Source organism: Boleophthalmus pectinirostris, unplaced genomic scaffold, assembly GCF_026225935.1.
Source record: "Boleophthalmus pectinirostris isolate CB_2022bp ecotype Guang Dong unplaced genomic scaffold, ASM2622593v1 HiC_scaffold_7, whole genome shotgun sequence".
Classification (NCBI taxonomy): Eukaryota; Metazoa; Chordata; class Actinopteri; order Gobiiformes; family Gobiidae; genus Boleophthalmus; species Boleophthalmus pectinirostris.
The window spans coordinates 16,757,873-16,785,737 of record NW_026571473.1 but is presented as its reverse complement, the minus strand read 5'-3'; the positions used below and the strand labels follow the sequence as shown (position 1 = coordinate 16,785,737).

General features: G+C 37.0%; 8 protein-coding genes across 12 annotated transcripts in view; 2 read left to right on the top strand and 6 right to left on the bottom strand.

Moving 5' to 3' along the window:
• spata1 (spermatogenesis associated 1) overlaps positions 1–4,256 on the bottom strand; it is a 4,808-nt gene extending 552 nt beyond the window's left edge. The window contains exons 1-11 of the mRNA XM_055164684.1: positions 4,128–4,256; positions 3,222–3,454; positions 3,031–3,137; positions 2,330–2,450; positions 2,071–2,124; positions 1,480–1,834; positions 954–1,119; positions 816–873; positions 620–737; positions 421–546; positions 1–11 (exon numbers count right to left, since the gene is read on the bottom strand). The exon at positions 1–11 is cut by the window's left edge and continues 165 nt beyond it. Coding sequence (XP_055020659.1) covers positions 1–11; positions 421–546; positions 620–737; positions 816–873; positions 954–1,119; positions 1,480–1,834; positions 2,071–2,124; positions 2,330–2,450; positions 3,031–3,137; positions 3,222–3,284 — 1,179 coding nt within the window. The 5' untranslated portion in view covers positions 3,285–3,454; positions 4,128–4,256. The remainder of the gene's footprint in view (positions 12–420; positions 547–619; positions 738–815; positions 874–953; positions 1,120–1,479; positions 1,835–2,070; positions 2,125–2,329; positions 2,451–3,030; positions 3,138–3,221; positions 3,455–4,127) is intronic.
• Positions 3,804–4,691, top strand: LOC110160103 (guanine nucleotide-binding protein G(I)/G(S)/G(O) subunit gamma-5). The gene is made up of 3 exons (XM_020924719.2): positions 3,804–4,013; positions 4,204–4,348; positions 4,446–4,691. Exons 1-2 carry the CDS (start codon positions 3,933–3,935, stop codon positions 4,327–4,329), a joined length of 207 nt encoding a protein of 68 aa, XP_020780378.1. The 5' UTR covers positions 3,804–3,932; the 3' UTR covers positions 4,330–4,348; positions 4,446–4,691.
• Positions 4,692–5,084: 393 nt separating this feature from the next.
• On the bottom strand, positions 5,085–7,433 carry rpf1 (ribosome production factor 1 homolog). The gene is made up of 9 exons (XM_020924704.2): positions 7,185–7,433; positions 6,992–7,048; positions 6,817–6,897; positions 6,636–6,731; positions 6,393–6,546; positions 6,207–6,289; positions 5,670–5,851; positions 5,474–5,600; positions 5,085–5,383 (listed from the first exon to the last, which is right to left on the bottom strand). The coding sequence occupies exons 1-9, from the start codon at positions 7,431–7,433 to the stop codon at positions 5,342–5,344; spliced, it is 1,071 nt and encodes a 356-aa protein (XP_020780363.1). The 3' UTR covers positions 5,085–5,341.
• Positions 7,434–7,585: 152 nt separating this feature from the next.
• Positions 7,586–10,214, bottom strand: LOC110160086 (deoxyribonuclease-2-alpha-like). Its single transcript, XM_020924700.2, has 7 exons — positions 10,002–10,214; positions 9,502–9,599; positions 9,260–9,422; positions 8,731–8,815; positions 8,497–8,655; positions 8,226–8,417; positions 7,586–8,152 (listed from the first exon to the last, which is right to left on the bottom strand). The coding sequence occupies exons 1-7, from the start codon at positions 10,011–10,013 to the stop codon at positions 7,770–7,772; spliced, it is 1,092 nt and encodes a 363-aa protein (XP_020780359.1). The 5' UTR covers positions 10,014–10,214; the 3' UTR covers positions 7,586–7,769.
• A 998-nt stretch (positions 10,215–11,212) lies between these two features.
• On the bottom strand, positions 11,213–14,415 carry dnase2b (deoxyribonuclease II beta). The gene is made up of 6 exons (XM_020924705.2): positions 14,210–14,415; positions 13,949–14,123; positions 13,804–13,882; positions 13,412–13,573; positions 12,429–12,626; positions 11,213–11,781 (listed from the first exon to the last, which is right to left on the bottom strand). Exons 1-6 carry the CDS (start codon positions 14,323–14,325, stop codon positions 11,447–11,449), a joined length of 1,065 nt encoding a protein of 354 aa, XP_020780364.2. The 5' UTR covers positions 14,326–14,415; the 3' UTR covers positions 11,213–11,446.
• Positions 14,326–16,743, top strand: uox (urate oxidase). Its single transcript, XM_020924707.2, is given in 9 exon segments — positions 14,326–14,871; positions 14,966–15,178; positions 15,290–15,406; positions 15,470–15,497; positions 15,500–15,547; positions 15,961–16,147; positions 16,228–16,351; positions 16,424–16,507; positions 16,585–16,743. Coding segments are annotated over 9 exon segments (891 nt in total). The 5' UTR covers positions 14,326–14,856; the 3' UTR covers positions 16,660–16,743.
• Positions 16,741–18,711, bottom strand: samd13 (sterile alpha motif domain containing 13). Of its 2 annotated transcripts, none has more exons than XM_020924718.2 (5): positions 18,662–18,711; positions 18,133–18,222; positions 17,848–17,890; positions 17,659–17,770; positions 16,741–17,584 (listed from the first exon to the last, which is right to left on the bottom strand). In XM_020924718.2, the coding sequence occupies exons 3-5, from the start codon at positions 17,883–17,885 to the stop codon at positions 17,441–17,443; spliced, it is 294 nt and encodes a 97-aa protein (XP_020780377.1). In that variant the 5' UTR covers positions 17,886–17,890; positions 18,133–18,222; positions 18,662–18,711; the 3' UTR covers positions 16,741–17,440. The 2 variants fall into 2 exon arrangements, with proteins under 2 accessions (XP_020780377.1, XP_020780376.1); XM_020924717.2 differs by lacking the exon at positions 18,662–18,711 and adding an exon at positions 18,515–18,564.
• On the bottom strand, positions 18,133–26,772 carry prkacba (protein kinase, cAMP-dependent, catalytic, beta a). Of its 4 annotated transcripts, XM_020924699.2 has the most exons (12): positions 26,628–26,772; positions 26,441–26,564; positions 23,501–23,562; positions 23,258–23,386; positions 22,916–23,014; positions 22,540–22,622; positions 22,343–22,469; positions 22,168–22,263; positions 21,825–21,947; positions 21,540–21,704; positions 18,515–21,397; positions 18,133–18,222 (listed from the first exon to the last, which is right to left on the bottom strand). In XM_020924699.2, exons 2-11 carry the CDS (start codon positions 26,484–26,486, stop codon positions 21,272–21,274), a joined length of 1,056 nt encoding a protein of 351 aa, XP_020780358.1. In that variant the 5' UTR covers positions 26,487–26,564; positions 26,628–26,772; the 3' UTR covers positions 18,133–18,222; positions 18,515–21,271. The 4 variants fall into 4 exon arrangements, with proteins under 4 accessions (XP_020780358.1, XP_020780357.1, XP_055020663.1 ...); XM_020924698.2 differs by having other exon boundaries at positions 26,441–26,755; XM_055164688.1 differs by lacking the exons at positions 26,441–26,564; positions 26,628–26,772 and adding an exon at positions 25,022–25,253.
• Positions 26,773–27,865: the final 1,093 nt, after the last annotated feature.

Below are 27,865 nucleotides of genomic sequence, written 5' to 3'. Positions count from 1 at the left end.
ACTATCTCGTGCTGTTATGAATCAGCAGAAATGCATAATTATATGTTCTATTTGATATTTTTCAACACTTGAAGGTGCACTATGTAACTTCTCTGGTGGAGAGTTTGCCACCTGTTTGTATCCAATGTGTGTTTCTTTGTAACAGTAGTTTAGTAGTAATTGCCTGTATTATTCCATGGTATGGTATTAACCATATCTTTTCATGGGGACAAGCAGGTGAATCCACAGGTCAGATCTGTGGAGAGGCTAGGCCGTTCACAATGAGAATGTATGTTTATCGAGGTATTTCTACCAACAAAAGCACCTGTAATTAATTAAATGAAAGTAGGGTTTAAGGCCATACAGTGGAACATTCTGGGCAAACCAAATAGAGACATGCAGAAAAGTGACGTAGTGCACCTTTAAATCTTTTGTACCCACCTTGGTTCCGCCGGTGTCTGTTTTGAGCCAACAAATCTTTACCTTTCCTGAGCAGCTCTTGTCTCATCCATTCAAGCTGCTTTCTCTCCTCTCGCACCATTTTGATTTCTTCTATCAATTCTTGTTCTTAGATAAGATATGTTATTGAGCACTGATACACACTGAGGGATCTTTGTCTTCTGTATCTATGGGAACTTACTATTTGTCCTAAAGTTTGGAGACTCAACATCTTTATCTGATGTTCCAGATTCATTTTGAGCTTTTATAGTTGAAGTGTGCTGAAGGGACTGAGACGACACTGTTGGACTGTCCATCAACTTACATACAAGATAATTATTTGAATGGAGTTCTCTGTTTGGATGATGCATTTTATATAGTGCAGTATATTATCGTACCTGATTATTTTTCTTACTTTTGTTGATTACGGCACACGACTCTTTTGATTTCCCATGCCTACAAGTACATAAGAAAAGATGTAAGGACCACCACATGTTTAATTTTTGCAGTAGAAACAATCTGTGATTTTAAAGTACCAGTTTTTGATTGAGAAGTCTGAGTGTCTGTCCTCTAAATTTTCACCCATGCCGGATTCTTGGGTTGTTTGACTTCCAATATTGCAAAGTTTTGTCTTTCTGCATATTCGTCCTTTTAATGTCAGCAGTGATGGGGATATCGAATCTGTCTTGCACTCCTGTAAATCTGAAGGTATTGAAAGTTAAATACTTACTTACAGAGAACTAATTGTCTTGTTAGTAGAGAGGTTAAGATATAAAATTGTAGTGTTTACAATTATTGTGAGAAGAAACATTGTGATTCTACAGTTACAGTTATTCTGGATTATTTATTCCATAACCAAAGAATATTTTTTCCATTACCATTGTCAAATATATTATCATTCCTCTAGTATGTGACTAACTTTATATAATCAAACTTTCTGTGTGTGTGGGTATTTTTAGTTCATTTTGATTTTTATTGTGCCCTGAAAAATCCCCATTATCAATTGACCAAATAATCTTGACATCCCTATCTTCTAGTATTGATCTAAGTGTGTGCATTTACTATTATTCACAGATGAACACTGAGGATGAGACTTGTGTGGATAACTCTCCATCTTGACCCAGTTCAATTTGCTGGTGAAGGTTTTTTCTGGGCTCTCTGCCTCAGATGAGCTGTAGCCCTGCTCCTCCTCACGGTTATCATCTTCCACACCAACATTAGGGGGCGCCTGGTGTGAACTGTTGGTGATGTGGGGGAGTTTGAGCTGCTCTTTGGACCCTGTAGGTTGAGGACAAGTCTTGTAAGGGTAATATGAGTTTTGGTCAGAGGAGCTACTGCTGTCTGGAGTGAGGGACTGTGACCAGACACTGTCATCACTATCAGCAAGACGCAGCAAATAAAGCTCCGGCTGTGGGGCCTAGAACACAATCACACAATATGAAAACACTGGTTACAACTTTAAACTAGTTACATTAATAGTATTCTTTTTCGCAATAACCTCACTCTTTCTTAAGAAATTATTTTGAGTGTTTTTACAATATTAATTAAATAATATCACAGTATATTTTAAAACAGCTGTGTAAAGGTTTCACTACTTTCACTAGCATTAAAATAACCACTGAAACTACAGACATATTTAAACAATTTACGTACATATGGAGGAGCAAATGTTTTCACTTTCACATCTCGTTCTTGCTTGGTTTTGACCTGTAATAAACAGAGACTTTTGTTGATGAGAAAGACAAGGCAGTAAAAACACAGTGTACAACCCAGCAAGCTTTATATCCTTTAGTGTAGTGTGCTTGAACAGTGGACCTGTTCATCAAACTGTCGCCATTGTTACCTTTTACTATCCGCCTGGTGGGACACAAGCAGCAATAGAAAACAGCAGTAAATGGCGGACTGCACTCACCAGCGCCAAACTGTGGCCCACACATTTCAGAAAGAAGAACTTGTCTATAGAGCCCAATGAGCCTCCTTGTAGCGTGCTCAGCTTTCTCCTCAAAGATTTCAAAGTGACATCTGGATAAACTCTGAAATAAACAAAACAAAAGTTACATGCACATTTGTACAACTAAATACAAATACAATGTGCATTAAACTGGTCATATGGCTAATTTTTTAAAACTTTGTAAATCTGCACTATGTAACGTCACCTGATGGAAACTATTGGTTTGTTTAGAATGTTACACGGTATGACATTAAACGTACCTATCTACGTGGAGACAATCAGGTGATGCCACCAGGCCAAGTTACAGGTCGGATCTGTGATCTTTTATTTTATTTATTTATTTTTTTCAATTTATAACCTACACTTTAATGAATGCGATATAAATATGTTTCATTTCATACTGTGGAAAATTCTAGGCAAAGCAACAGCATCACTACAGAGACAAGCTGGATGCAGACCCCCAGCAAAAAGTTATATAGTAGATTTTACAACATAATATTTGATTTGTTGAGGTGTTTTCCTGTTTTATGAAGCAATTTCATATAAAGCATGTACATTTCTTGTTTTGTTTCTACACAATATATTATTATTATTTACAGACTGTAGATTAAAAAAAAAAAACAGCACATAATTGGTTACATTTACACTGAGCTTTTTCTTACCTGATGAAGCCACCAGATACAAAACTGTGGATGGCTTCCACAGGGACTTTATTAAGCTTGACGTTCCACTGGTCATTGGGAACATAGAGCACATGAAGCTCCACAAACTGGACACAACACAGACAGTATATGCACTTTGTTCACTGGTTAGATTACATTATTAATATGCTGTAATTAACAGTTCACATTACCTTACAGCTGACTGGCCTCTTCTCCTCGGGATGTGTTGGCGACTCAGAAACAGGCAAGTCCATTTCAGATGCAGGTTGGAAATCCACTAAAATGAAGTTGTGTTTGTGGGGTCTTTTTTCCCGTCAGGTGGAGGCTTAGACTGCCCAGTCAGTTTAATGCAACTCACTCACAGCCAATGGAATTTCTTTTACGAGGGTGCCAGCACTGGTTGCTCTGGTGCTGATGATGACAACTGCAGTAAAAGTGGGGGTCACAAAAAAGAAAAAGACACACCATAAATTTAGAGATTTAAAAAATTCATATAATATAATTATCACATTATACAGCACATATGGGTCTATAATGTGTTTCTTTCTTTCATTGGTGATTAGAATATTTTGTCTACTAGACAAAATTTATTTTTGTCTACTATTCTTGTGGTGTCATCATAAACTTGTCATGCAGTGCACAATGAATATAGTCAATGGTCATTTTAAAATAGACGTGAAGAAACAACATTTGGTAAAATGACACTAAAATATTGTACAGCAGCGTGAGCCTGTTGTAAAGGGGTCTGTGTGTAAAGTGGTTTATTCGGCGCTAGGGGGCGTGCCTTTAAAGATAACCGGAAAAGGGTGTTCTCCTGATACAGAACTTGTTAGCACATTAGCATTAGCTGCCAGCAACAGTTTATCTCTTAAAGAACGAAACACGAATCCAAATTTGACACAATGTCTGGTTCATCCAACATTGTAGCGATGAAGAAGATCGTGCTGCAGTTGCGCCTCGAAGCAGGCCTCAACAGAGTAAAGGTAAAGCCAAAGAGAAGTTTTAGGGCGTGTAGTGCTAGACTTCACTTAACATTGTTGTTCAGAAGGATTCTATTTAGGACGAAAACATTGTGTTCGGATGGATTCCTGTCTAACCATGTCTATCGCTGTAGCTCCTTTTGCATGTTTTCCTCGTGAATGGTTTTGAATATTTGCCTCTTTTGATCCACAGGTGTCCCAGGCCGCAGCGGACCTACAGCAGTTCTGCCTCCAGAACGCCCAGCACGACCCTCTCCTCACCGGCATGTCCTCCAGTAACAACCCGTTTCGACCGCAGAAAGTCTGCTCCTTCCTATAGCAGCACCTCATCTGCCTCAGTGAGTAGCACACATAGTATTGAAAAAGGCGCTTCGGATTTGATAGGGCCCTCATGAGTAAGCAGTCAATATATTCTTCAACTTTTTCCCCCCCTAGGTCTTGGATATTGCAATGGTGTGTGACTTCCTCTGCTTCATGGACTGGATTGTCTCAGGAGTATTAATTTGTGGCTAAGAATTGTGTTTTTGTACGTGTTATATTGACAAATCTGACATTTCCATAGGTCTATATGCCTACTAAATGACTTTCCTACTTGTAAAGATGTATCTAACCCACATTGTGCCTTTTTATAACATGTTTTTTTCCATAACTAACTGGGGAAAATAAAATTAGTATTTTACAGCTTTTGTTGCCGTAATTGTTTCCATGACTGTTATTGGCTTGAGAATTAAGCATTGACTGGTCTGTCCTCACTGCTGCAGTCAAGCAATGCAGTTTTGACATTAAACTGCAGAAAAAAAAGGCAACAAATCCATCCATTTGGAATAATGTCTTTAAAAAAAAACCTCTGACACATGTATTGATTTATGACAATTGTTTGAACCAGTACTAAACAAACTCTGTGAATAGTATTTTACAATTTTACAATGGATCAACTTTTTTTCCAAATTCTCCGATTCAGTGTGTTTTTGACGTAGGCGACAAAGAGGTAAGGGATAATACACAAAGGGCTGGAGCAAATAGTTCAAGTTCATAGTTCAATATCATAGAGCAAGCGGCTAAAGTTAATTGATATTTTGTGTAACTTTCTTTAATGGTGAAGCTCGTTAGCACTCCTGCCACACAACTCTCCAACAAAGTACTCTAGACTAAAGCCTTAGAAGCCACATGGAATCTTGCATAAACCAGGCATCCACCAGTGTTCATTGGTTTTGAATTTCCAAGCGCTAAGAGCGACCTTACAAATGTTACACATTTCCGAGTCCAGTCTCCTTTTTGAAGGTCCACAAAAATCGTATAGTCCAACTTTGAGGAAATGTAGTGCTCTTCATTTAAAGCTGGAACTTTCTTCTGCAGGAATCCATCTCATGACGCTGCACAATACAATAAAATTTGTTAAAGTAGAATGACTACATTAACTCTTAATTATTAAATTAATAAGAAAAAGAGAAAATCAAACTCACCTTCAAGACCCACTCATACTCTCCAAACTTTGAATCAAATGTGCCTTTCTGTAAAGAGCGGAGTTTAAGTGTAAAGCGAGGTCCTAGCTCCTGAATTCCAACTTTCTTCTCATTTTTAAAGATGTATCTTAAAAACAAGCAGAAGACTGATTAATACAACATTTAAATGAATAGATTTATTTTAAATATAAAATACCTGTGGAATCTGAAAAAGATGAAGTCTCTCTGATTGTGGAAAGTAGCGACTTGCCGACCCACAAACTGGGGATCCTGTGGAAAAAGTGCAGCAAACAGCCGGCCAATGCTGTGGCCCAGACGAGTAGAGAAATTATTTAGAATGACCTCTGGGTGGTGGTCTGTTGGATCCTTGCCACGTCTCTGTAATTTTAACATTAATATGGTCTGTGTTATGTGGAAAAAAATTCAGCATTTTTAAATGAACAATGGCTGAAACAAATGATTATTGAAATAGTCATGGAAGCGTTATCTTGTTTATTCAGGAGCTGCCATTGGCTTGTGTGGTTTTGCACATGGCTGCCAATCTCACCAGTTAATAAGTTATAAACATGAATTCCTTGGCCACGAATGTCAACACGACAAGTTCAAATTGACTAAACTCCTTCAGGATATTAAGATTGATCAATTAATCAAAGAATAATTCCTAGTGTAATTGATTTGCAAAATATTTGTTCATTGCAATTCTAAAATGAATCATAATTCAAATTGAACTTGCCTTTATCTCCTTTCGTAGTCTAACGCTGCTGACTTTGAAGTGTGCTGTTGGGCCATCGGGTAAATGGCAGAGCACCAATCCATCTTAATAGTTGGTTAAATGAAAACACTTCTTTTAATACATACAATCGTTATACCATTACAGTATCAGATACAATAAAGGCCCCATTCAGATATAAAAGGATACTGGGCACTTTGCGGTCCTCGTTGATGACCATGAGGTAGGTGAAGTCTCTTGCAATGCACTGTGGGATGATTCTTTTTAGAGCCAAACCTCTTCGGTAATACACATGGGCATTGGGAATTACTGTTGCTAGCTGCTCGCAAAACCTTACTGTTCTCTGTAGGATTACAAATATCACACACTCAAATAATTATGTATAATCTGAACAGGTGATTATAAGCCTCTTGATTTCAGTAAAGGTCTTACTCCTCTTGGTCGATCTGATGTTGTGATGAGGACTTTGGGGTTTGTCAGTCCATTAAAGTATGCAGCAAATTCATCCGTTTCCTCATCAAATTTGACCTGATCAAGAGAAAAAGGTGAGTATTATGTAGACATTAAAATGCAATCAGAAAAACAGCCTGTCCCCTTGTTTGTCTAATTTTACCTCTTCATCATCTGGATCAACTGTAGTTTCATCATAAACCCGTTGATTTTCAATGGTCTTTGGGACTTCTTTTGGAGGTGCCTAAAAAAATAAAAAACAAACAGAAAAAAGAAACAAAACAAATCAAAGCAAGATTCCGAGCATTTTCTTGTCAAGATGTATGACGCAAACATACCTTGTCACCTAAAGCCTCTCGCTCTTTCTTCTTCTTTTTTTTCAGCATCATCTTTTGCTAAAATCACAAAACCAAGAAACTGCTGAATGCAGAGCTCTCACCACAGACAAAATGACAGGTATTGCTACTGTAATTCGAGACCTTCTAGCACCTGGTAAATAACTCAATACAGTACATTTTAACTAATATTTACTTTTCTTTTGTCCTGCTTCAGCTTCATGAACATGAGATGCCTGCGTTGTTTGTTCTTGATTTCGGACACACTGAAAGTTGGGGGGAATGCAGGACCAGGTTCAGTCTTCTCAAGCTTCACACCGTCTTTCGTGTCAACATCGCCGTCGTGGGGGTCTGCTTCCTCACTCACTCTCTGCGTTTTCATCTTCTTGTTCTTCTTTTTCTTACCTTTACTCTGCTCACTCACAGGAACCTCGGTAATATCCATTTTTGTGTCAATTGTGTGTGTTTTGGTTGCTCTTGCGTTCACGTGTTCTCAGCAGTCTGCTCAGACGTCCACATCCGGTAACACAGGAAGTGAATATCAATGGGCTTTGGTTTAGCAAATGTGCGACACCGTGTGGAAAGGACAGACATCTGTTTGTAATGTGTAGGTCAGTAGTTCTTTATGTAGATATTATTTAGGCTACAGCACTACAGGCTATAAATAGCCGCAGCAACAACAACAGTGTGAGTTCAACACAATTTAAAACACAATCATTTCGAAGAGTGTATGATAAAGGTATACATAAACATAATGTAGGCTACTTAATTTTGTCATTGTTCACTTTTTGTCGTTATGTTCTCCATTTTCAGCGGGAAGTTGTGGGTCGTCACATGGCTGGGTCTTGTAAACAGCTGTGAGGAATGCTTCCCCGACATTGGTGTCATCAGTGCACACTGCCCCTCCACCTCTGCCCATCTGAGAGACCTCCCTGTTCATATCAGCCACACAGGTAAAGTCCCCTGTAGCTGTCACACACCACTTTGAGTGGTCCACAGTGTCAGGGAAGGACCCCTTCCTGTGAGGATTCACCTCTTTAATGTTGTACACAAAATGAGGGATGATTTGAGTGCAGTTTGATGGCAATGGTTGACGCATACTTCCCCAACTCTTCACATATATATTCTGTTTTGTGAAGTTCACAATAAGGCCAGCATAAAGATCTAAAAAGAATAAAATCACAATAACTCAGACAGTTCATTTCTCAAGCTCCATGGTTGTGGAATAGAAACTTACCATCATTAAATCGTGTGTATTTTGCAAAGCTCTTGAAATGGTGTCCTTTCAGTGAAATCAGCTCTGTGACCTTAAACCAAGGCTTGGCTTTTGGGTAGCAACTTCTTTGTGCAACACATTTTAGCTCGTCATAAAAATATGTTGGGAATACAGAATCAAATGGGAATGCATGGATGTATTTAAGATGGACACCTAAAACATATATATATATATTTTTTTTTTTTAAACAAAAGAATAACAAGAGAAAGTTACATTATTATTATTTACCTACCTATTTTTTTAAATTCACTATAAGCATAAGTTACACAGAAGAAGGTCTGAGCATTGTTTGTCCCGCTGCTTGGCCAAAACATTTCACTTTGGTATGAAGGAAACTGTGGTGTACTGTGAGCCAGCCAGACTCCAGATGTTTTGTTCAACATCACAACCCCTGTATTAGAAATGAGAAATAACAATAGTAAAACATGATACAAAATTACATGTAATATACATTTCAAATAACCACCTTTAGCGTGCCCAAAAGATGCTGGGGCAGGTTTAAGACCTTTTGGAGGCTGATCATTGTAGAGCATAAACCCAAATCCTTCAGTCTAAAACCACAAATTTGCAGCATGTTTAAATTTACAATTTTATGTTAGGTTGGTGTAGTAAAGTGCTAAATATTTATCAGTCAAGTTGCAGTTAAGAGAAGTTGAAAAAAATAAAAAATATACAGGAAGTAGTAGTTCTGTAAATAAAAAAAAAATCCCTCTATACATGTCTATACACAAAATAAAAAGGTGTGGTTATTGTTTACATTATGGTTGTGAAGAATTTTAGAATTCTTTACATATATTGCTGCTACCCATATACAACCAAGAAGTAGAATAATAAAAATCACCAAAATGATCAAATTATGAAAATCAAGGTACAATTTCTGTAAAAAGTGCATAACATGTCTAAGCTTTGATGAAATTCATAGTCTAACCTATAATTTGTACTTTATTGTCAATTAGTTAATTTATTTTATTAATCAGATATACATAGTTTCTCACCTTTTTCTTGTAGTAGTCAAAAAGAGGTGTGAGAGTGTTGGCCATTGACCCTTTTGGGCTGTTGATCTTCTCCACGCTTTCCCTCCATCCTTGTGTTCTTTCATCCATGTACAAGTAATTCAGCCCATCACCTTTAGATTTGGGCAACTTGTATAAAATGTACCTAAATTCAAATGAATAGTATTGTTATTATTATATGTGATTATAGTGAGTTTTAGATGGACAATTTGAGTTTCACCAACCAGTCGACCTCTTCTCCTCTGTCGTTTCTGCATGCCACATTGGACTGACCCAGTGTAGCTTGCAGTGTGCCAAGACACAGTAACAGTCTCCATATTCTCTGAAATATATAGATTTACAACAGCAATATTGTAGAATATATCAAATCTATCTAAATATTAATGTACATACAGCTTCATAGAAAGTTAATTGACCTACAGGGAGTGGCTCTCAGACTGGGGGGAACTAGCTAAGGGAAATAGCATCTTCCAATTACAATTTTATTCACAAATACACAAATACCATTTTACCGTACATGTATCTTAAAAATATTCATTAAAACAAGTCCATATTGCCAAATAAGCCAACTCATGCTCTCATAACATTACAGTATTATTATACTATTCCTAATGTTTGTAAAGAGTCTTTGAGTGTCCAAAAAAGTGCTATATAAGTTTGATGTATTATTATTATTATTATTGTTATTATTATTATTATTACAGTATAGCAGCATTGTACTCACAGTCAGAGCCATCCCCAGTTGTCTAGTGCAAGCTTTAACATGGCAGGTTTATTTAACACAGAACGAAAGTAACAAGCACACATCACTTCTTCCTTGTTCCTCCCATTAACACAGGCATGCTCTGATCTAATAAAAACATCATTACAACCTATCACCAACAGGGAAATAAGTAAAACCAGTCATACTATACAACTATATTTCATGTAGTAGCAGTAGTAGTTCATTTGTCCATTAACATTAGCAAGACAATATAGGCTACAATAACTCCATTAAAATTGTGACGAAAATGCTTGAGGCTAAATTAGAAATAATGCCTAGCCTAATCTTACAGTCAAAATACAAGATTTTGACATAAGCAAGCTTTGGTCAAGATCTATTTTAATTCTTATCCAACCGGTCTGGCTGCAACACATCAACGTCAGTTCTTGTCAAGTATGATTAAACAGGTTTAACATGAATAAGGCTTTTCTACTGGCTGACTTCACATGACATCACAACATTTTATGTAGTTGATCAAGCTGGAAAATGGGTTAGAATTCTGTGGTGGAAGTTGCTATTTAACTGTCAGATTACTCATTTGTTGTTATGATTAATATGTAATTACTGGGCTTTTCTACATGAAACAAGAACTAGCACAGAATTCATTGTCTCTGTCAGGAAAAATAAACAAAAGTGAAGACTGCTCAAAAAAATAACTTTGAAAACACATCAGATTTCAATGTGAAAAAATGAACATGTTGGATATCTATACAAATCTGGACAGGGCAATGTCTTAGGAACAAAAGGATGCCATCAAATGAACAACAGGTGCACTAGAGTGGCAACAAGACCACCCCTAAAACAGGACTGGTTTTACATGTGCAGGTCATTTCAAGTTTCTCCCTCTTAACCTACAATGAACCCAAATGTAACAAAAGTATTAAATGAATGCATAGATACTCAAGGCATTTGTTAAACCTTTAAGTATTGTTTTATAGGCCTGCCTACTAAAATCCTTGTTTTCCAAATGTCACTTGACTGCAGCTAATGTAATTAATATTCCCTGGGGGTGTGAAGCTATCTAAAGGCACTGCTCTGTTACATGCGTTGTTACTCTAGATAACCTTAATCTAACCAGAAAGAGCTGACTTGGATGGTATTTGGATGAATTTGTGCTGTTAAACAAAGTAAAATTAAAATTACTAAAGTAAAAATTACTGTCACAAGCTAGCTAGTAGTTTATTTTGTTTATTTAATTTAATGTTTGACCTTTTCAAAAAAGCAGATTGTTGTAATGTGATATAAATATTTGTAATATTGCCCACTCCTTATGTTAATTATTCATCCCTCTATTTTATGTGCCTTCCAAAATAATGTCCACCTGATTTTTTTGAACAATAAGTTTATATAGAAATGAAAGGGATAAATTCACACACAATATTACAGTTAGTCTCATTTTGTTGTCCCTAACATTCTGTGTACTGGTCCACTAATTGTCTGAAGGCTTTATAAATCAGTGGGTTGTTGGTGCAAGTCAGCCCCCCTCCTCTCCACAGTTGGGTCTTTTCTCGGTTTAAATCTCCCAAACAGGTGAGCTGTGCCTCATATTCCCGGGACACACACCACTTTGAGTGATCGTGGCGGGAGAGGAAGCGCCTTGACCCTGGTATTAGGATCCTCCAGATGTTCAGAGTGTGCTGGGGCAGTGTACAGTTAGATGGCAGTGCATATTCTGTAGTCTGCCAAGTCTCCACCAACAGGTCAACGGCCAAGAGCTGAGCCACCCAGCCGGCATAGATATCTGAGCAAACAGGGCGTCAGGGTTAGTGCGGTTTCACTAAACTCAAGGAAAAGTCAGAACACAAAATGCTTAATCATTTACTAGCAATGGCCCAATTACTCGCTGTTTATTTCCTATGTGTTAACTGTTACATAATGCCATCAGTGTCAGACCAGGACAATGTTAATTTCTAAAATCCATTGTATTCGTTTTTGTTGATGTGATATTTTTGATGCATCAAATATTGTACACCAAATACTCAAAAACAATTGGTAGGTAAAATAAAAGATAAAAAAGTATCAAGTATCGCACTAAATGTGCATGGACTGAACATGAACCACAAAAGTGCAGGAAAATCACTTTATACCCTTCTTGACTCCAATTGACTTTACATTTAAAAATTGTCATCCCTCTCTCTCTCTCTTCAACTGTTGCTGTGAGCCTAGTCATTTTGATCTTAAAATGTCCGTATTAACCTGCTCTCCAGAATCCTGGTCTCACAATCTCGCTATTTTGTTCGTAAATAAATTCCTAATATGGAACTCGGCTCCAAATTTGCTCCCATAACCGCTAGTATCGTGAGCTTCATTTGACTAGAGCTGAACACTATAGGTCAGACTCCTATTGTTAAACCTATGTAAAAGTTAACACTTTCATGAATAGCTTACCATCCACAAACTGTCCGGATTTGACGTAACTGACAAACTTTTCCCCTTTGAGAGACATTAATGGTTGTATTCTTCGGTCTGTGTCAAGGGGCAGTTTAGTGTCTTCACATAACTTCGCCAACCGCCCAAAGTCAGGAGAAAAAGCAGATGGTACAGAGCAGTTGAAGAACCGTGGATTTATGTAGAGAAGTTGCTTGACTAAAAAAGGCAAAACTAAATCAGGTTCACAGATCTTCAAAATCTATCTTTTTGGATTTGAGCAGATAGATGACAGGTATATTCAAGTGTTCAGTAGTCTAAATTTTTGAATATTGTGATCACATTATGTTATTATGATTAAGTTAATTTTTAGACATGAATGTGTTGTGGTGGCTCTGTAGTCATTTAGTCAAGTTTAATCAGTTGATGTGTCTTAAGTTGACCAAATTAGAATTTCTTATTAAGATTGTAAGGATGGACCACAGAATGTATGATTTGAGTTAGCTGAATTTTTTTAGAAGGACCAATATATCGCACTTTTTATCATATTGGCTATTGCCCTTAACTCTCCAGCACAGGCTGATATTTTTTAACACTTTAGTGAGAAGCAATAATTGCACAAAATCTGACTACATGGCTCTCTTATTGGTTTGTGGTTAAAAGGACTGTGGATGAGGTTGTAGTAACTTTTAATAAAAGAAATTGGGGAAAATAATCAGAATCAGCCTTACATATCAGCCCAAAAAGATCGGTCAATGGCTTCCCCAGATCCAGTACAATAGGTATTGGCATAGGGCATGAAAAAATCCAGGGAGTGATGGGATAGTTTAATCTTTCTTTTCACTCATAGAGATGTCTCTCTGTATACATAGTTGTTTTTGTGCAAGACCATAATATGTTTGAGAGCTTTTGTCATCAAAATGATTTACTTCAGTCTTCAGTCCACTAAGAATTTCTTTGGTCAACTACAGCCCAGGAGTGTATCAGCCCCTGCTTTTACTTACCAATGTGGAAGAACTGTTCGTATTTGTAGGAGACACACAGAGCTGTCTGACCATTGACTTTTCCAGACTTGGGATAAATGTAGCCTTTTTCAGGGAACGAAGGGAAATGGGGGATTGTGTGCGACAGCCAGAAACCTTGACATCGGTCAAAGAACATCATACCTGTCTGACGCAAACAACAGAGCTCACAAAACCTGGAATAACATTAAACATGTATAATATTTTTGAAGAGTCACTGAGTCAACAGTGGTTATCTGATAGATGGTCTTTGCCCATACACGCCTCCTGACCCAGAACTCTTGGTTTATTACACAGCTACAAAATATCCCTAATCTTATATTGTACATTACAAAGAAAAGTGCTTTTTTAAATAACTGTAAAATTCACTATACCTTTTGTGTGTCCATAGTCCACTTTGTACTTTAGCATTGGTGGTGCATCATTGTAGATTGCATAGACAGAGCTGTTGGACTAACAAAACTAAAGAGTAAGAATTGAATATTTTAAATACAGAACTTGCAGTTAATCACATCTCACCTTATAGGCCTGTCCTGAGTACAGCTGACTGAGGGTTCTTCCCAGGGCCCCTTGAGTCGTGTTCACCATAAATGGACTCATCTGCCAGTTCTCTGTTGTAGAATCCAGGTACATATAGTCCACCCCACTGCCCAGCTCACCTATTTTCCTTCTAGGTAGTTTGTAAATTGCAAACCTGTCAGAACAGGTGGAACAAATTACTAACTAAAACAATGACTGGCCTTCCCCCTAATAGTTTAAAATAAAATCATGTCAACTCACCAATCAACAGGCTCACCGGCTTCATTTTTGCATGAAATCGCTGCATTGCATATTGCTGTACAACATAACAAAAGAATGTAGTAGAAATATAAGCCCACCCTGGTCATCTTCCACATCAGTCACTGAATAACCAAAAAAGAATAAAGCAGATTCGGGACTTAAATTTGCATGTACAGCACAGCTGCTAGAAAGGAAGTCATAAGACATTTCTGTCACCTGACAAACCTGACATGACATTTTTGCTTCTCTTTTGGTGTTAAAGTTTACAAAATGAAAGGAGTCTGAGGGAACAGTGGTCAGAATAGAAAAGGAGAAGTTTCAAATGTGATCTGCTTTCAAAGCTATTTGTTGCATTTAAGTAAAATTATTGTGCATCTATATTTGAGGATTTTGTCTCTGCTATTGCATAGCTTATCTACGTAAATTGCTTCTTCTAATCACTTATTAACAAATAAAACATGTGTTCATCAATGTATTTGGCAAAATGTTACAAATTAGCCAGTATTGATATGTTAAGAATAACGGGTCAGTTTAACAGGTAACCTCTCTTGCATAATAAACTGGGTCCGCCTCTTGCACAAAATCCCCCTCTGTCTGGGGTTAAACCTGCAGGAGAGTCAGACATCAGGTAAAGATCCAGAAAGGTGATGGCAACCCATCAGGTAATTAAGTGAAGTGAAGGTTTTAAAAAAAATAAGTACATTTCAGAGTAGGCTCCCATGTTGACGTTCTTTTATTTTTACTTTGTGTCAACAGAATGTAGAGTTTGTGCGGACAGGCTATGGTAAGAATGCTGTGAAGGTGCTGGTTATAAAGAGACATGGAAAACATCATGACCTTATTGAGCTGAAAGCCAATGTGGAACTCACACTGAAAACTCGTAAAGACTATTTATTCGGAGACAACTCAGACATCATCCCCACTGATACCGTCAAGAACACTGTGCATGCTCTGGCCAAAATCAAAGGGGTAAGTATGCTTCTTTTAACGTCAACATTTTGACAAAGTAAAATTGGTGTGTGAATGTTCAGTTAAGGAATAAAATGTCTATTATAATATTAAATGCACATTTTGCTTTAGGTAAAGAATATTGAACAGTTTTCCCTGGATATTTGTAATCATTTTCTGACTGAATTTGACCATGTCCTACGGGCCAAAGTTTACATGGAGGAGGCTCCATGGAGAAGGCTAGAGAAGGTAAAAATGACTAAATTACAGATGTGATTCTTTACTAGTTACCAATATTAAACACTTTTTCAGAATGGTATCCAGCATATTCATGCGTTCATTTCAGTCCTGAAGCTGGTCGGTTTTGTGAAGTTGAGCAAAATCTTAAAGGTAATTTTGATTTTATTTTTTTTACATTTGAATACTGTATATATTTATTTTTAAGCATACATTTTGTTAAGGATTAAGGTAGGACTGAGCAGTATGACAAAAATAGAATTAAGATCACATCCCTGTGACAAGCTGCAGTTTTGGCCATATTGTGTTTCACTATTTCTCCATTTAAAGCACCTGGCTGCTCAAACACAGCCACATTTTACCTTGGTTATCCTTAGGGCTCTGACATACTGAAATCTGCATTTAACCAATCATTGACCTTTCAGAAGAAGCTGTATTTATCTCTTAAAGAAAAAATGCAAAGCTCCAAGAAAACTGTGACATTATTTTTCCATTTGGCCCACCCCTACATAAAGGTTCAAAAATATAAACCATTTCTACTTATTTTGAAATTAAATATTTTCAAGGTGTGCCAGTTATTCACAGTGGAATCAAGGACATGAAGATGCTGAAAACTACACAGTCTGGGTTTGAAGGCTTCTTAAGAGATCGATTCACAACTCTGCAGGACAGTAAGGACAGGTGTTTCTGCACCTCAGTCTACTCTAAGTGGCGCTACAACAAAGTGCTTGATGTTGACTTTGATGCTGCATGGTATGTCATTAGTTATTAACCCCATAGTTGCAAATAAAATAAGCACAATAGTATGACATTGAGTTTTACTCATGTTTTAGGAAGTGTGTTAAAGATACAATAATTGAGAAGTTTGCTGGTCCCTATGACAGTGGAGAGTTCTCGCCCTCTGTGCAGAAGACACTCTATGACTCTCAGGTCATGGTCCTAGATCGACTCCCGGAGGTTTATGCAACATTTTGTTTAAAACATTTTTCCTTAAAATTTTGTGTAACTCATGTATAATTTCTGTTTAAGGTTGATGAAATAGAGATGGTCATGCCCAACCAACACTACTTTACAATAGACATGACAAAGATGGGTCTCAGTAACAAAGATGAAGTAAGTTCTGCAAAAAATTGTTGGATGTTTTTCACTGTTTATAACTAATACCTTGTTGGTCATCTTGTGCTTTACAGGTTCTTCTTGCCCTTGATAACCCCTCTGGAAACATTACAGGAACTCTGGGTCGGAAACAACAGGCCAAACTATAAGCACAAAATAACATAAAACAGCTACTATTATTGCCGTCATTTACATTCTAAACATCACTAATAAAAGCCAAACTCCTAAAGTAATCTTTGGTGAGAAAACAGCACCATTTATTGCAAATCTTTTAGGGATAGAGCCAGTGTTTTGTTGCACATTGGTCATACACACTTCATTACAGCGGTCTCAGTTACAATGGTAAAGCACCACAAAAAGGAATATTTACACATAAATAATCTAATTTTGGAGTCTTAGTTGAATAAACAAAGGTTATGTTTAGAGATAATACAAACTAAATATTACATGCTCAGGACAGATGGACTCAGCTGCACAGTTGTGATCACTAAGTGATCTATTGAAGATTTATGAGATGCATCAGCATAGAAATTCAATGTATGATACAACAACAGTTTTGTACTAGATTTCATCTTGTATATGGTAAATGGTAAAGATTTACCATCTTGTATATAAATACTTTTAAAACATAGGTTTAACCTCATTTCACATACATACAAACACACCATACCTGCAAAATATCCACATCTCCTTCTATTAAATAACAGAAAATAAAATACAACATCTCAAGCAGCAGTATAAGAATAAATGAACAGGTAAACAGCATAGTGGGCCCCATGTGCAGCCCTTTTAGGGAGTACAATTATAAAAACATACTGAAAAATTCTCTTAAGGTGCCACTAGAGGAGTCTTTGAAAAGCGGCAGCTAGCCTGGGGTCACCTGACATACTGATTGTCATTGAGGTGGGTTTTTTGGACGATCTATTGATGCTAAGAGACATTACTCTTCAGGTGTTGAGTCTGCAAAGGTTTCACATGGTACTCATAGATTTTGAGTGCAGGTCCCAGCTTTATGGACAGGCCTGTCAGGACATCATTACGTGTCATCAAGAGAAGAGACTTTCCATCAATTTCCTATGAGATTAAAATAAAAGGTCAACTTCATTATTTGGAAAAAAAAAATAGATGAATCAGAAAACTACTCTGACCTGATCTTGAAAAGCAGTGGCCTGCTCTTCAAATCCTGTGGCTTTGAAGTAATTGACAACATCAGCAACGCCCCAGTTGGCAGGGTCAGGAAGCTGACCATTTTCCACAGGGCTATATGATCACAATAGACAAGTGTTGACTGACAAAACATATCACAAATCTGATGCTGCTAAAACTATTGGGCTTACCTTTTGAGGTCAACAGACCCATTTGCCTTTTCCTCCATTTTGTCTGTGGAAGAATATTGTGTTTATTATAAATGAGTGGAAGTAAACAAACACGTGTTACACACAGGTCAAAAACATATCTTAGAACCTGACTACATACGGGGTGTTTATGTAACAACATGCTTAGTAATAAGTAGTTACTTTTTATCATAAATGCACAGCTTGTGGCTTTATGACATTATGAAATTTCACCTTTGATACATTACAATAAAGCGGGTCCAATTTGACTAATAAAGTGGAACTTACAGTGTCTGATAGTGCCGTAATTTCATCAGAAGTTCACAGACTCTGTTAGCATCTCCATGTTTGTCTTGTAGCGTCCTTCTCTAGATGGCTCTGTGAGGACAACATTAATTACGCGAAACCAAACACAAAGCTGTATCATAATTCACGACAACACGCAAACAATAACACGCAACGTTAAAAACTGCCGCGGATTACAGACATGAACCAAATTTTAATTAACGACATTGTGAAAGGGAAACGATAAGAAGGAATAAGAAACGATTGACCATAATATAGTTAACAGAAAATTGCTCGACTTCAATACAGAAGGTCTTTTTACATTTGGCCATAAGCTACCTAACACGTACACTTAGCTGGGTTTGCTGAACAGAATTTTACTAACCTTATTTTACGTTCGTTTCCTGTTTTTCAAAAGAAAGTCGATAACGGTAACAAAATCCCGTCTATTAAAAAAATCTATCTAGATTTATTAAAACACAATATACATTTGATGTAAATCTAGGTTTAATCAAGTAAAGACAACTAGCACCTCTCCATCGGTATCGGTTTAGCTTCCTTCGCCCACATGACACTGAAGATTCATGGGAATTGAAGTTTTTAACGACCCAGCAGCTCTCTGTAATGAAGAGCGAGTTACTGTATTTTATAATTGTATTGTGTAATACCAGTAATAACAATTACAGTACAGCTAAATATTATATTGTAGGAACACCTCGTGGGGATAATACATAAAATACTGTCTATGTGAACTACGCAAGTGAAGGATACCCGCCTACCTCACGAATTCTCCCAATACAGTAACAGGGGCAGTCAAACACAACAAAAGCAGTCCCCTTTCGGCAATTCATTTTCTGTTTTTTAATAAAAATGTACTATAGTGACATAACAATAAAATATGCTGCAGCATAGTATCTCCCCTTGCAAACGTAAATAAATATTGGTAAAACAAAAGTGCAAAAATGCCACATACCAAATAAAAGACCATTTTGATTTCTGATCAGCAAGGGAAATTGGGTCAGTTGTGAAGAGCTTAAATAGTGATTTCCTCCATTTAGGGATCGTGAGCTCAGGAAAAGTGCTGCCATTTACATGATCATATAATGACAAACATTGATCACATTGAAACACATTTTCAGAAGCTGCACATTTCAGACAAAATCCTGGAAATATCAGATTTATACACAGGCAGTTCTGGTACATGCGGAAACACCATTGCAAATTACATTTAGCCTACCAGTGTTCATCTAAGAAGAAAATAATAGTACAATATAGAAATCAATACAAAACCTACTGGGAAGAAATTACAGTTTACAAAAAAAAAAAAAAAGAAAGTGTATGCATGTGCTCTATAGACAAAGTCAGTCAAAGTGAATATTGATTGACAGTACAAGATCTGGGCCTTTTCCCTCAATCCTGATTTTCACAATAATTTATGATTGACTTCCTAATCCCCTCTTATAATGTGAGCACTGTCAAACACCATCTAACCCATTTTGGAAGCTTAGGCTGTTAACGCAATGCTACAAACTGAACTTAAAGGCTACAACCTGTGACCTAGGACCCCAAGTCAACAATCAATACTAGGGCAAGTCATTGGGGCTGAACAATTCTTAAAGCTGATTTACAAAACTACAAAGTTGGCCTGAAATCAAATGCCCCATAATTGACTGTAAAAAGGACATATAAACATTTTAACAATAAAAGTAGTTCCAGTGACTTCCTGTTCAAAAATAGCAGAACTGAGACTCACTTCATAGAGATATTTCTACCATAGCAGCAGATGTTTATATTTTAAATTTCAAAATTTTAAATTGCCACATGAATGTTTTTTAATCTCTATTTCTGATCTGGAGTCTGAAGAGAGGGGGTAGGTGAAAACAGAAATTTTCTGAGCACCCAAACCAGAAATGCAGAACAATACAGGAATAAATTGAATGAATAAATTAATAAATTGAAAAACAACTTTAAGTAAGCTAATAATAAGAGAACACTGTTATAACAGGGTTGATAAAAGTCAATTTTACACAATATGTCCCCCTTAATTATTACTAAGATTATAATGTTGGAGGTTCTGTTTTGTTTCTACTATGGAAGCAACTCTTGAAAATGAAGCAGCAGGTGTCACAGGCTAAAACCATAAATCAGAAACATCAATAACAAATCAAAAGGTGGGATACTTTTTGTGTCACTGCTACTTGAACAGGATTACATACAAACAGACAGAATATGACTTTAAAAATAACAGAATGTCAGGGGAAGACTTAGCTCCAAAGATAATGAATAAAATGAAATTGCCACTATAACCACACACATTGCTCCAATGTCTACTGTAAGAATGCACTTGGTAGTTCATTAGAAGAATCATATTCAGTTGTATGGAGTGATTTAAAACCTATAGCTACCTTCTTTCCTGTGAAAGTTGCACCTGAAAAATATATAATTTTACTTCATACAATAAATGCCATACTTAGGCTGAGGTAAAAGTAACTGTCTTATGACCAGATATGAATAAAAAGACGCTACAGTAACAATAGTACAGCAGTGAATTCATATGATGCATGTTGCTAGATACCCATCTGTCAAATGTTGAAACTCAGAAAACTTGTTATCAGTGTGAAATATAAACCACTAAACACACTGCCTATTGAGTTTTATCAGAATTATAGTCACATGTTCTTCCTCTATATGCATATCTAGAGGCAATGTCACGTGACCAGAATTGCAGAATGGTTACCAAAATACCTTTGCCTGTTTGACACATAAAAATCCCAGAAAGATGAAAGAAAACAGATTCCCTTTAGTTTGAGAAAAATATGTTCAACACACTTCTAGTTACTAAAAGGGTCTTCAGTCCTCATTGGTTTTGAATATTATTTTTGATCAAAAGAAACACTTATAAAGCAGATTTGAGGAATTAAAATGAAAATGAATTGTTAAAAATATATTTTTTTGCTTCACAAGACAAGACATGTCTGGCTAATGTGTCTGTGTATGTTTTGTGCAAAGGGCACACAACTAAATACAGAGTGGAATTTAAGAACTGGAAATGAGCTCCAAATGTAACAGCCTCAATTCCATATTTAACCTCAGGAGTGCAATCATCCTAACTGTGAGTCCTTAGGGGACTCTTCCCCATTCACTAGAAGTCTGCAAATTCCTTTGCACACTTTTCTGTTTGAGACACGCGGATGTCCTCCTCTTCATAGTCGTCAAAGTTACTTGTGTCACCAGGTCCTCTGCACTTGGGCAAGAAAGGGGCCTCAATCTAAAACAAATCAGATTGTCAATGGAACTATGTGACCTTCAGCATCAAAGGAGTGAAACGCAGTAAGACAAAGTTTAGAAACACAAAGTGACCAAGAGATATTATAGAGATTAATGATAGCACCATAGGGGGTGAGTAGTACCTTTCTTTCATAGATGGCAATCCAGTCTGTTGTCGAGAACCACTTGTGATTTTTAATATCATTGACTCCATTCTTCAAGTTACCAAATCGCTTTGTCAGGTCCACTTGCAGTAGATTTCTTAGGAGATCCTTCAGATCTGAACTAAAGTGAGAAGGGAATCGTACCTGCAACATTTAGCAAAGAAATAGTCATAATACATAACACACTCATAATTTAATTGAAGGTTATTGATTACTAATTTATAAGATAGTCTTAACACAATGAAATCTAATTATGCTTTCTACCTTTCCGGATACAATCTTTTCATATATTTGAATCGGCTGATCAGCAAAAAACGGAGGGTATCCAGCAGCCATCTCATAGATCAGAACCCCCAAAGCCCACCAGTCCACAGCTTTGTTGTAGCCCTGAAAAAACAGGTTAGGGAAAATAAGAAAAAAACATGCAATATTTGTCAAAATAAAATAGATCTAAATTGCTTTACTGGATGAACTTTGTTAATAAACAATAGTGATTTTATTCATGTAAACTACATTTTTATACAGTTACAGATATGTTTCCAGACTATACTGGCCTAACCCCTTTAACATCAGACTGTACACCTTTGTCAGGCATCTTCATATTCACCTTGCTGAGGATAATTTCTGGAGCAAGGTACTCGGGGGTCCCACACAATGTCCAGGTCCTCCCCTTAACTCTCTTAGCAAAGCCAAAATCTGTCACCTGAAAAAAAAAGTAAGTACTTTATAAATACATTCTCTCCAGCTATCAAAATAGTATTGTTATTATTCAACAGGCCTACCTGAATATAACCATGTTGATCTATGAGCAGATTTTCGGGTTTTAGATCTCTGTAGATGAGGTCTAAAGAGTGAAGGTACTCAAAAGTGAGTACTATTTGAGCTGCATAAAATCGTGCATGGTTTTCACTAGAAAAGAACAAAGAATATTATGATGAAAATGAAAATAAATAAATGAGAAAAAATGTGTATACAATACCTGAATCTTCCAGTGCGTCTAAGATGGGAGAACATCTCTCCACCAGGCACGTACTCCATCACCATGTACAAGTTTGAGTTGTCCTGTCAGAGCAATCAGGCAGTTTGGTGAACTGCATTTCTCTCATGACATGTGTCATATTGCACAGCCCCATTTTCATAGTACAATACAAGCATTATTAAATACTTCTGTGAAATAATACTGATGAAAGAAAGTTTAAAACATGCATCTGACTGATGTCCTGACTATAGAATGGGAGGGACGAGGGATAGGAGGGATTTTTTTTGTTTATCTAGTCTATTCAGGTTTCGTTTAGAAAACTTAAACCTGCGCTCATAATATTGAACTTTTCATTTGTGTCCAGTCCAACACTTACCTTGAAAGCATACACTAGTCTCACCAGGAAGGGGAAGGATACAGCCTGTAGAATTCTCTTTTCATTTAAAGTGTGTTCTATCTGTTTTAGCTTGACCACCTGAAACATATATCAAGATATATCAAGATTTTTTTAACTTTTCATTTGCAGTGTCTCACCTCAAGGCAACCACAAACTTTCACTTTAAGCATTGTGAGAAGCCGCCCGGTTTCTTTTTACTAAAACTGTACCCAAACGGAAATACTCAGTTTCCTTGTTAATGATGTAAGGCGCACTTGTCAGTGACCTCTAAAAATGTAAAGCACAGAGAGCCTACTTTAACACAAACAGACTTTAACTTACTTTTTGTTTGTCCAAGATCTTCATGGCGTAGAATTGGTTTGTTCCTTTGTGTTTGACAAGCATGACCCGCCCAAACGAACCAGTGCCCAATGTCTTGAATCGGTCAAAGTCATCCAGGCCAGTTGTGCACTGACAAAAACAAAAACAATGAACCTGGCTTCTTCACAGTAAAACATTCATTTCACTTATGCAGAATGATGTTACAATAAAAATATGCGTAATTTGTATTTACAATATGTATACCTGTGGAGGACATTCCCACTTTCTTAGAAAATCTTCTTTGGCTTTAGCTAAGAACTCTTTCACTATAAAAAGAAAAAAATTAATTAATTAATTAAAGAGTTCACAGTGTTTTATAGTAATAATGCACTTCCTTCTTTGAAAGGGGCAAGGTCAGGCAAAGGTCAGCTACTGGGGAAGCAAGCTGATAACAAACAGCAAAAAGTCCAAGTAAAACTACACACCCAGGAAAAATCTGTGAAAATATAAAGTGATGCAAGGAGCTTGTGAAGAATGTTTAAGAATCAAAGTATGGCCAATGCATTTAATCAAAAAGCTAGTCTGCATCTCTTTAAGTCTTTTGTTCAAACAGAGCAATAGTTATTAAAATACTATATCAGGGAGAGGAGCTATTTCACATGGAGCAAGCAACTTGTGAAATATGATGGTCACAGCAAACTTGAGATATCCAAAGTCACAGAGCCATGAATGAGTCATTCACTTAAACTTAAACTACAACTAGATCCTCTGTGATTTGGGATGGCTCATAGAGTGAGAGCATACCAAACGTCTCTACAGTTGACCAACGATTTGCAGGAACATAGACCCAGATGGATGGAAACGACAGAGAAGAGAAAAAGAAGAATACACATTGATGAAGAACATTTAACAAAGTGTTTAAAGAATTGAGGGAAATACAACAATAAAGACAGTAGCTTTATGCATTATCCAGCAAAGCTTAATCTTGATTCTTTATGTTTATCTGAGCCTTTGCATAATTATGTTTATGTACAAAACTGCTGGTGCACTGGAGTGAAGCGGTTTTAATCAGGTATAGTGTAGTAGTAAGTCAGTGGGTAGTGAAGGTAACTGGAGATATGTACAAATAAGTATAAGAGTCTTGTGAAGCTGTGCAGTCTAAAAACAAAACAAAAACACAATCAATCCTGGAGTAACAAATGACGTCGAGAAGTTGGAGCAAGTGTTTTGAGCTCTAAATATGGGGACAACTAAATAAACTGAATTACTGAACATGTGCCATTGATAGAAAACACTGTTTTCTTGGTCACTGTTAACACTGGTCTCTTACTGTTAAGTTTTGCATAAAAAGTTAACAGTAAGAGACCAGACATAACAGAGACAAGACATTTGTATAAAAGTTAAGTTTAAAATATAACTAGAATACAATATAAGGCTTTTCACTTCAGAGTACATAACAAGAGAACCTAATAACATAAACATAACACTATATTACCTACATTCAATAACATACATTTATTTATTACTGTACATTTGTATTGCAGTGACATTATTGGAATTTGGACCAGATTAGTTGCTGAGAAAACATTGCAAAAAAAAGTAAACTTAATACTCGTGTAGCAGGACTGACACGTAGCAGTTAAACAAAAAGATACAACAAATACTGACACATTATGCTGTTGTAAAAAGGTTTAAATGTTGAAAATTGTGTTGAAATGACAAGCAGAACAAGAAAGTCGTCTGTATGGCGCACAGCACTAGTATACAGCCAAACGTTTCACTTACTCAACTTATCCCAAGTGATGGAGTACTCTGAAACATGGGGTACCTCACTCTCCTGCACTCTCTGCTCCTGGTGACTCTTATTAAGACATCGGTGAAAGAAGCGACTAGCAAAAGACTGATCCTTTTGCTGAGCCATTTTGTGAAGGCTCAGACTCCAAACTAACTATTTTCAAAACGAAGAACAGCAACCGTCACTGGCTTCCTGTATAGAGCCAAGTGCCTTGCAATGCATGGGTAACCACAAAGAATTAAGCTTCCTGTTCAAGTACTCTGTATCAGAACTGCAGTGTGCTTGTTTATCTATGTCTGTACTAATACAAATGCTTAAGATGTCAACAGCAAATATAATATGTGGCTATAAACACTACCCAATTACCCGAAAATACTCTATACTATGATGTTCCTGAAATTGAAGATTATAGGCCTACAACCATCAATGAAATAATGCTCCCTACTGGCTCAAAATCAGTCTCCTAAAAGCTGTCCATTTAGCATTTTATCACTCATTAGTCCATGGACATAGATTATTTATATATTATCAATTTCTAAAATAAAAATACTTTAAACTAGTAGACTTTAAATCAAAAATTATAAGTTTCTCTATTCATTTGGGTTGAACGAAACAAAAGAATACAATGGAAAAAAAATAACAATTACACTGCTACACTAAAATACAACTAGTGTGAAAGTCTCTTTGTTTCAAAGTTGCTATTATAATTTGATTTGAAGTAATAATTATATAACTGATTCATTACAATGTAACTCCTGTTTAGGCTGCTGTTTTAGGTATTTAGATAAAGTTATACATTATAAGCAATAATCAAACCAGTATAGGGTTCACATGACACTTCCTACTTCTGATTGATTGGGATTAGCTACTGCATCTTCACACTGATCTCCTCCTTACAGAAACCTGTTGTAAGCAGGACACAGCAGACCTTGTTTTGTGAATGTTTGCTTGTGTTATCAGGTTCCAAGAAGCTGCCTCTTTGCTTTGACTGTTCAAAAGGATTTTATACACTGTGCTATGTTGATAAAAAACATTTCCAACAAATAGGCCCATAAATAGCAACTGCATGAGGAGAAGAAATACAGATTTGCTGTGTGCAAAGCAGCATACAGGTTTGGTCAGACCAGGGCAATTTGCGTACACATGTTTAATAGTAAAATAAGTGTCTCTTTTCCCTTGACTCTCTGTAAACATGTAATATATAAATTATTACTAAGGGGCTAGCATGTCCTGTGAGCAGCATTACCAAAAATGGTTCTTGTCTGCACCTTGTGACTGTATTCCTATCTGCTAACACTGGCAACAATGTCCAAGTCGGCTCTCCCAATATGTGTAGTGTAATCTCACACTGTAATTACAACAATGTATAGAATGTAGAGGCATGCTGAGTGTGTGTCTGGAGTGCTCACCGCTTTCTTGTTCATTGCCTTTCTTGGCAGTGGCTGCGTTTCCCATCGTAGGAAGAGAGGGCGATGCACAGCTGGCCCAAAGCGGGGATGGTAGCGGCGGAGAGCTAACACAGTCCTCTGTTAGCTAGCGAACAAATATCTTGTGTTAGCTTAGTGGCTAACATAAACATCTATGTATTCTCCTCACCGTGGACAGAACCGCCAAGTGCTGTGCAACCCAGAGGTTATTTAGTATTTACAATGTCATCGGCGGTTAGTACGCCTCCTGTGGTACGAAAACATATCCAGACTTTTCACCTCTGCCTCTGCTGCTGCTGCCGCCGCTCTGTGCTACGTTCAGGTGCTATGGGAACTCTCCACAGTTTCTGTGTACACTGAATTTGACTGCTTCTGTCTAACTCGATCCATGGTCTAACTATTAATTGCCTTTTGACATGTGACATTTTCCACAGGGAAATTTTAACCATAACAAGAGAAAATAATATAACTGATAAATAGCATGAAAACATTAATAAAAATACTTTTCCAAATGTATGGATGCATCGTCAAAGGTCCTCTCCAGACGTACCATAGCCAGTATAAAGATATACCGTCTATGGAAATTACAGACATGGATTTTGGTGATTTTTGCCTGACACTCAAGTTGTCCAACACAAAATTATTCTCATCTGTACTTTAAAAGTCGCACAAGTGTGATTTTTTATGATTATTTGATGTTTATCAGGCTATAGCCTAAACCAAGCTTTATAAAACGTCAGGAAAAAAAGCATGTCTTTTATTTCTAAGACTTGACAGACGCTTGAACGTTTGCTAAATTTTTTAGCACCATGGCCAGCGACTCAGTTGCTAGGTAGCTACTGTGTTTGAGTTGGTCATATGGATCGGTCTATTTGAGGGGGAGCTATTTTAAAATGTTTCTTAAAATGCGGATTATATTTGAAAATGTATCAGGTAAAACTCTAAAGCCTGGGATTACAAGGGTATCTCAACTGGTTTATGTATGACTGAGAATCCAAACTTCCGCGCATTATTCGGGTACCCCTCTTGCAGGTCGAATGGTTTTGCCCACGGACTCGCTCCAGCACTCACTGCACAGAGGACTAACCTACATGATGCTGATTTTCTGACTATAAACCAGCAACATTAAAACCACACACATAGCCACAATCTTCAAATACAATTCGGATTGAAATATTTCATGCAGAGGAGCCACGGCCTGCTCACCACCAGTCGCTCTGTTCCGATGAGCTCTGCACAAGAGCCACACTGGGAAAAATAAGGTAACGCTGACTGCTGCTATGGACTGCTACATTCGCCTCTCCATCCTTAGCCTGCAATGCTAAGCTACATTCCTTTGTAGACCAGGGATTTAATTTCTCTTTGATTTTGAATATTGAGCTGTCATCATATTCAGTATTTATATTC

Bases quoted from the DNA above. Each gene is read 5' to 3' on its own strand.
- LOC110160103 (XM_020924719.2), top strand. From the start codon at position 3,933: ATGTCTGGTTCATCCAACATTGTAGCGATGAAGAAGATCGTGCTGCAG. The intron at 4,014-4,203 runs GTAAAGCCAAAG...TTTGATCCACAG, and splicing joins CAGGCCTCAACAGAGTAAAG to GTGTCCCAGGCCGCAGCGGA.
- rpf1 (XM_020924704.2), bottom strand. From the start codon at position 7,433: ATGGATATTACCGAGGTTCCTGTGAGTGAGCAGAGTAAAGGTAAGAAA. The intron at 7,049-7,184 runs GTAAATATTAGT...TTGTGATTTTAG, and splicing joins TGAAGCAGGACAAAAGAAAA to CAAAAGATGATGCTGAAAAA. The intron at 5,384-5,473 runs GTGAGTTTGATT...TGTATTGTGCAG, and splicing joins AGTATGAGTGGGTCTTGAAG to CGTCATGAGATGGATTCCTG.
- LOC110160086 (XM_020924700.2), bottom strand. The intron at 8,418-8,496 runs GTAGGTAAATAA...TATATGTTTTAG, and splicing joins TAGTGAATTTAAAAAAATAG to GTGTCCATCTTAAATACATC. The intron at 8,153-8,225 runs GTAAGTTTCTAT...TATTCTTTTTAG, and splicing joins ATACACACGATTTAATGATG to ATCTTTATGCTGGCCTTATT.
- dnase2b (XM_020924705.2), bottom strand. From the start codon at position 14,325: ATGTGGAAGATGACCAGGGTGGGCTTATATTTCTACTACATTCTTTTG. The intron at 13,574-13,803 runs GTATAGTGAATT...TGCGTCAGACAG, and splicing joins GGACTATGGACACACAAAAG to GTATGATGTTCTTTGACCGA. The intron at 12,627-13,411 runs GTAAGTAAAAGC...TGCCTTTTTTAG, and splicing joins CGAACAGTTCTTCCACATTG to TCAAGCAACTTCTCTACATA.
- samd13 (XM_020924718.2), bottom strand. From the start codon at position 17,885: ATGGAGGAAAAGGCAAATGGGTCTGTTGACCTCAAAAG. The intron at 17,771-17,847 runs GTAAGCCCAATA...GTGATCATATAG, and splicing joins GGGTCTGTTGACCTCAAAAG to CCCTGTGGAAAATGGTCAGC. The intron at 17,585-17,658 runs GTCAGAGTAGTT...TTAATCTCATAG, and splicing joins CCACTGCTTTTCAAGATCAG to GAAATTGATGGAAAGTCTCT.
- prkacba (XM_055164688.1), bottom strand. From the start codon at position 25,157: ATGGCTCAGCAAAAGGATCAGTCTTTTGCTAGTCGCTTCTTTCACCGA. The intron at 22,470-22,539 runs GTATTGTATACA...GTTCTTTTCTAG, and splicing joins AGACGCACTGGAAGATTCAG to TGAAAACCATGCACGATTTT. The intron at 21,705-21,824 runs GTAGAAAGCATA...TAAATGTTGCAG, and splicing joins AAAAGATTGTATCCGGAAAG to GTACGATTCCCTTCTCACTT.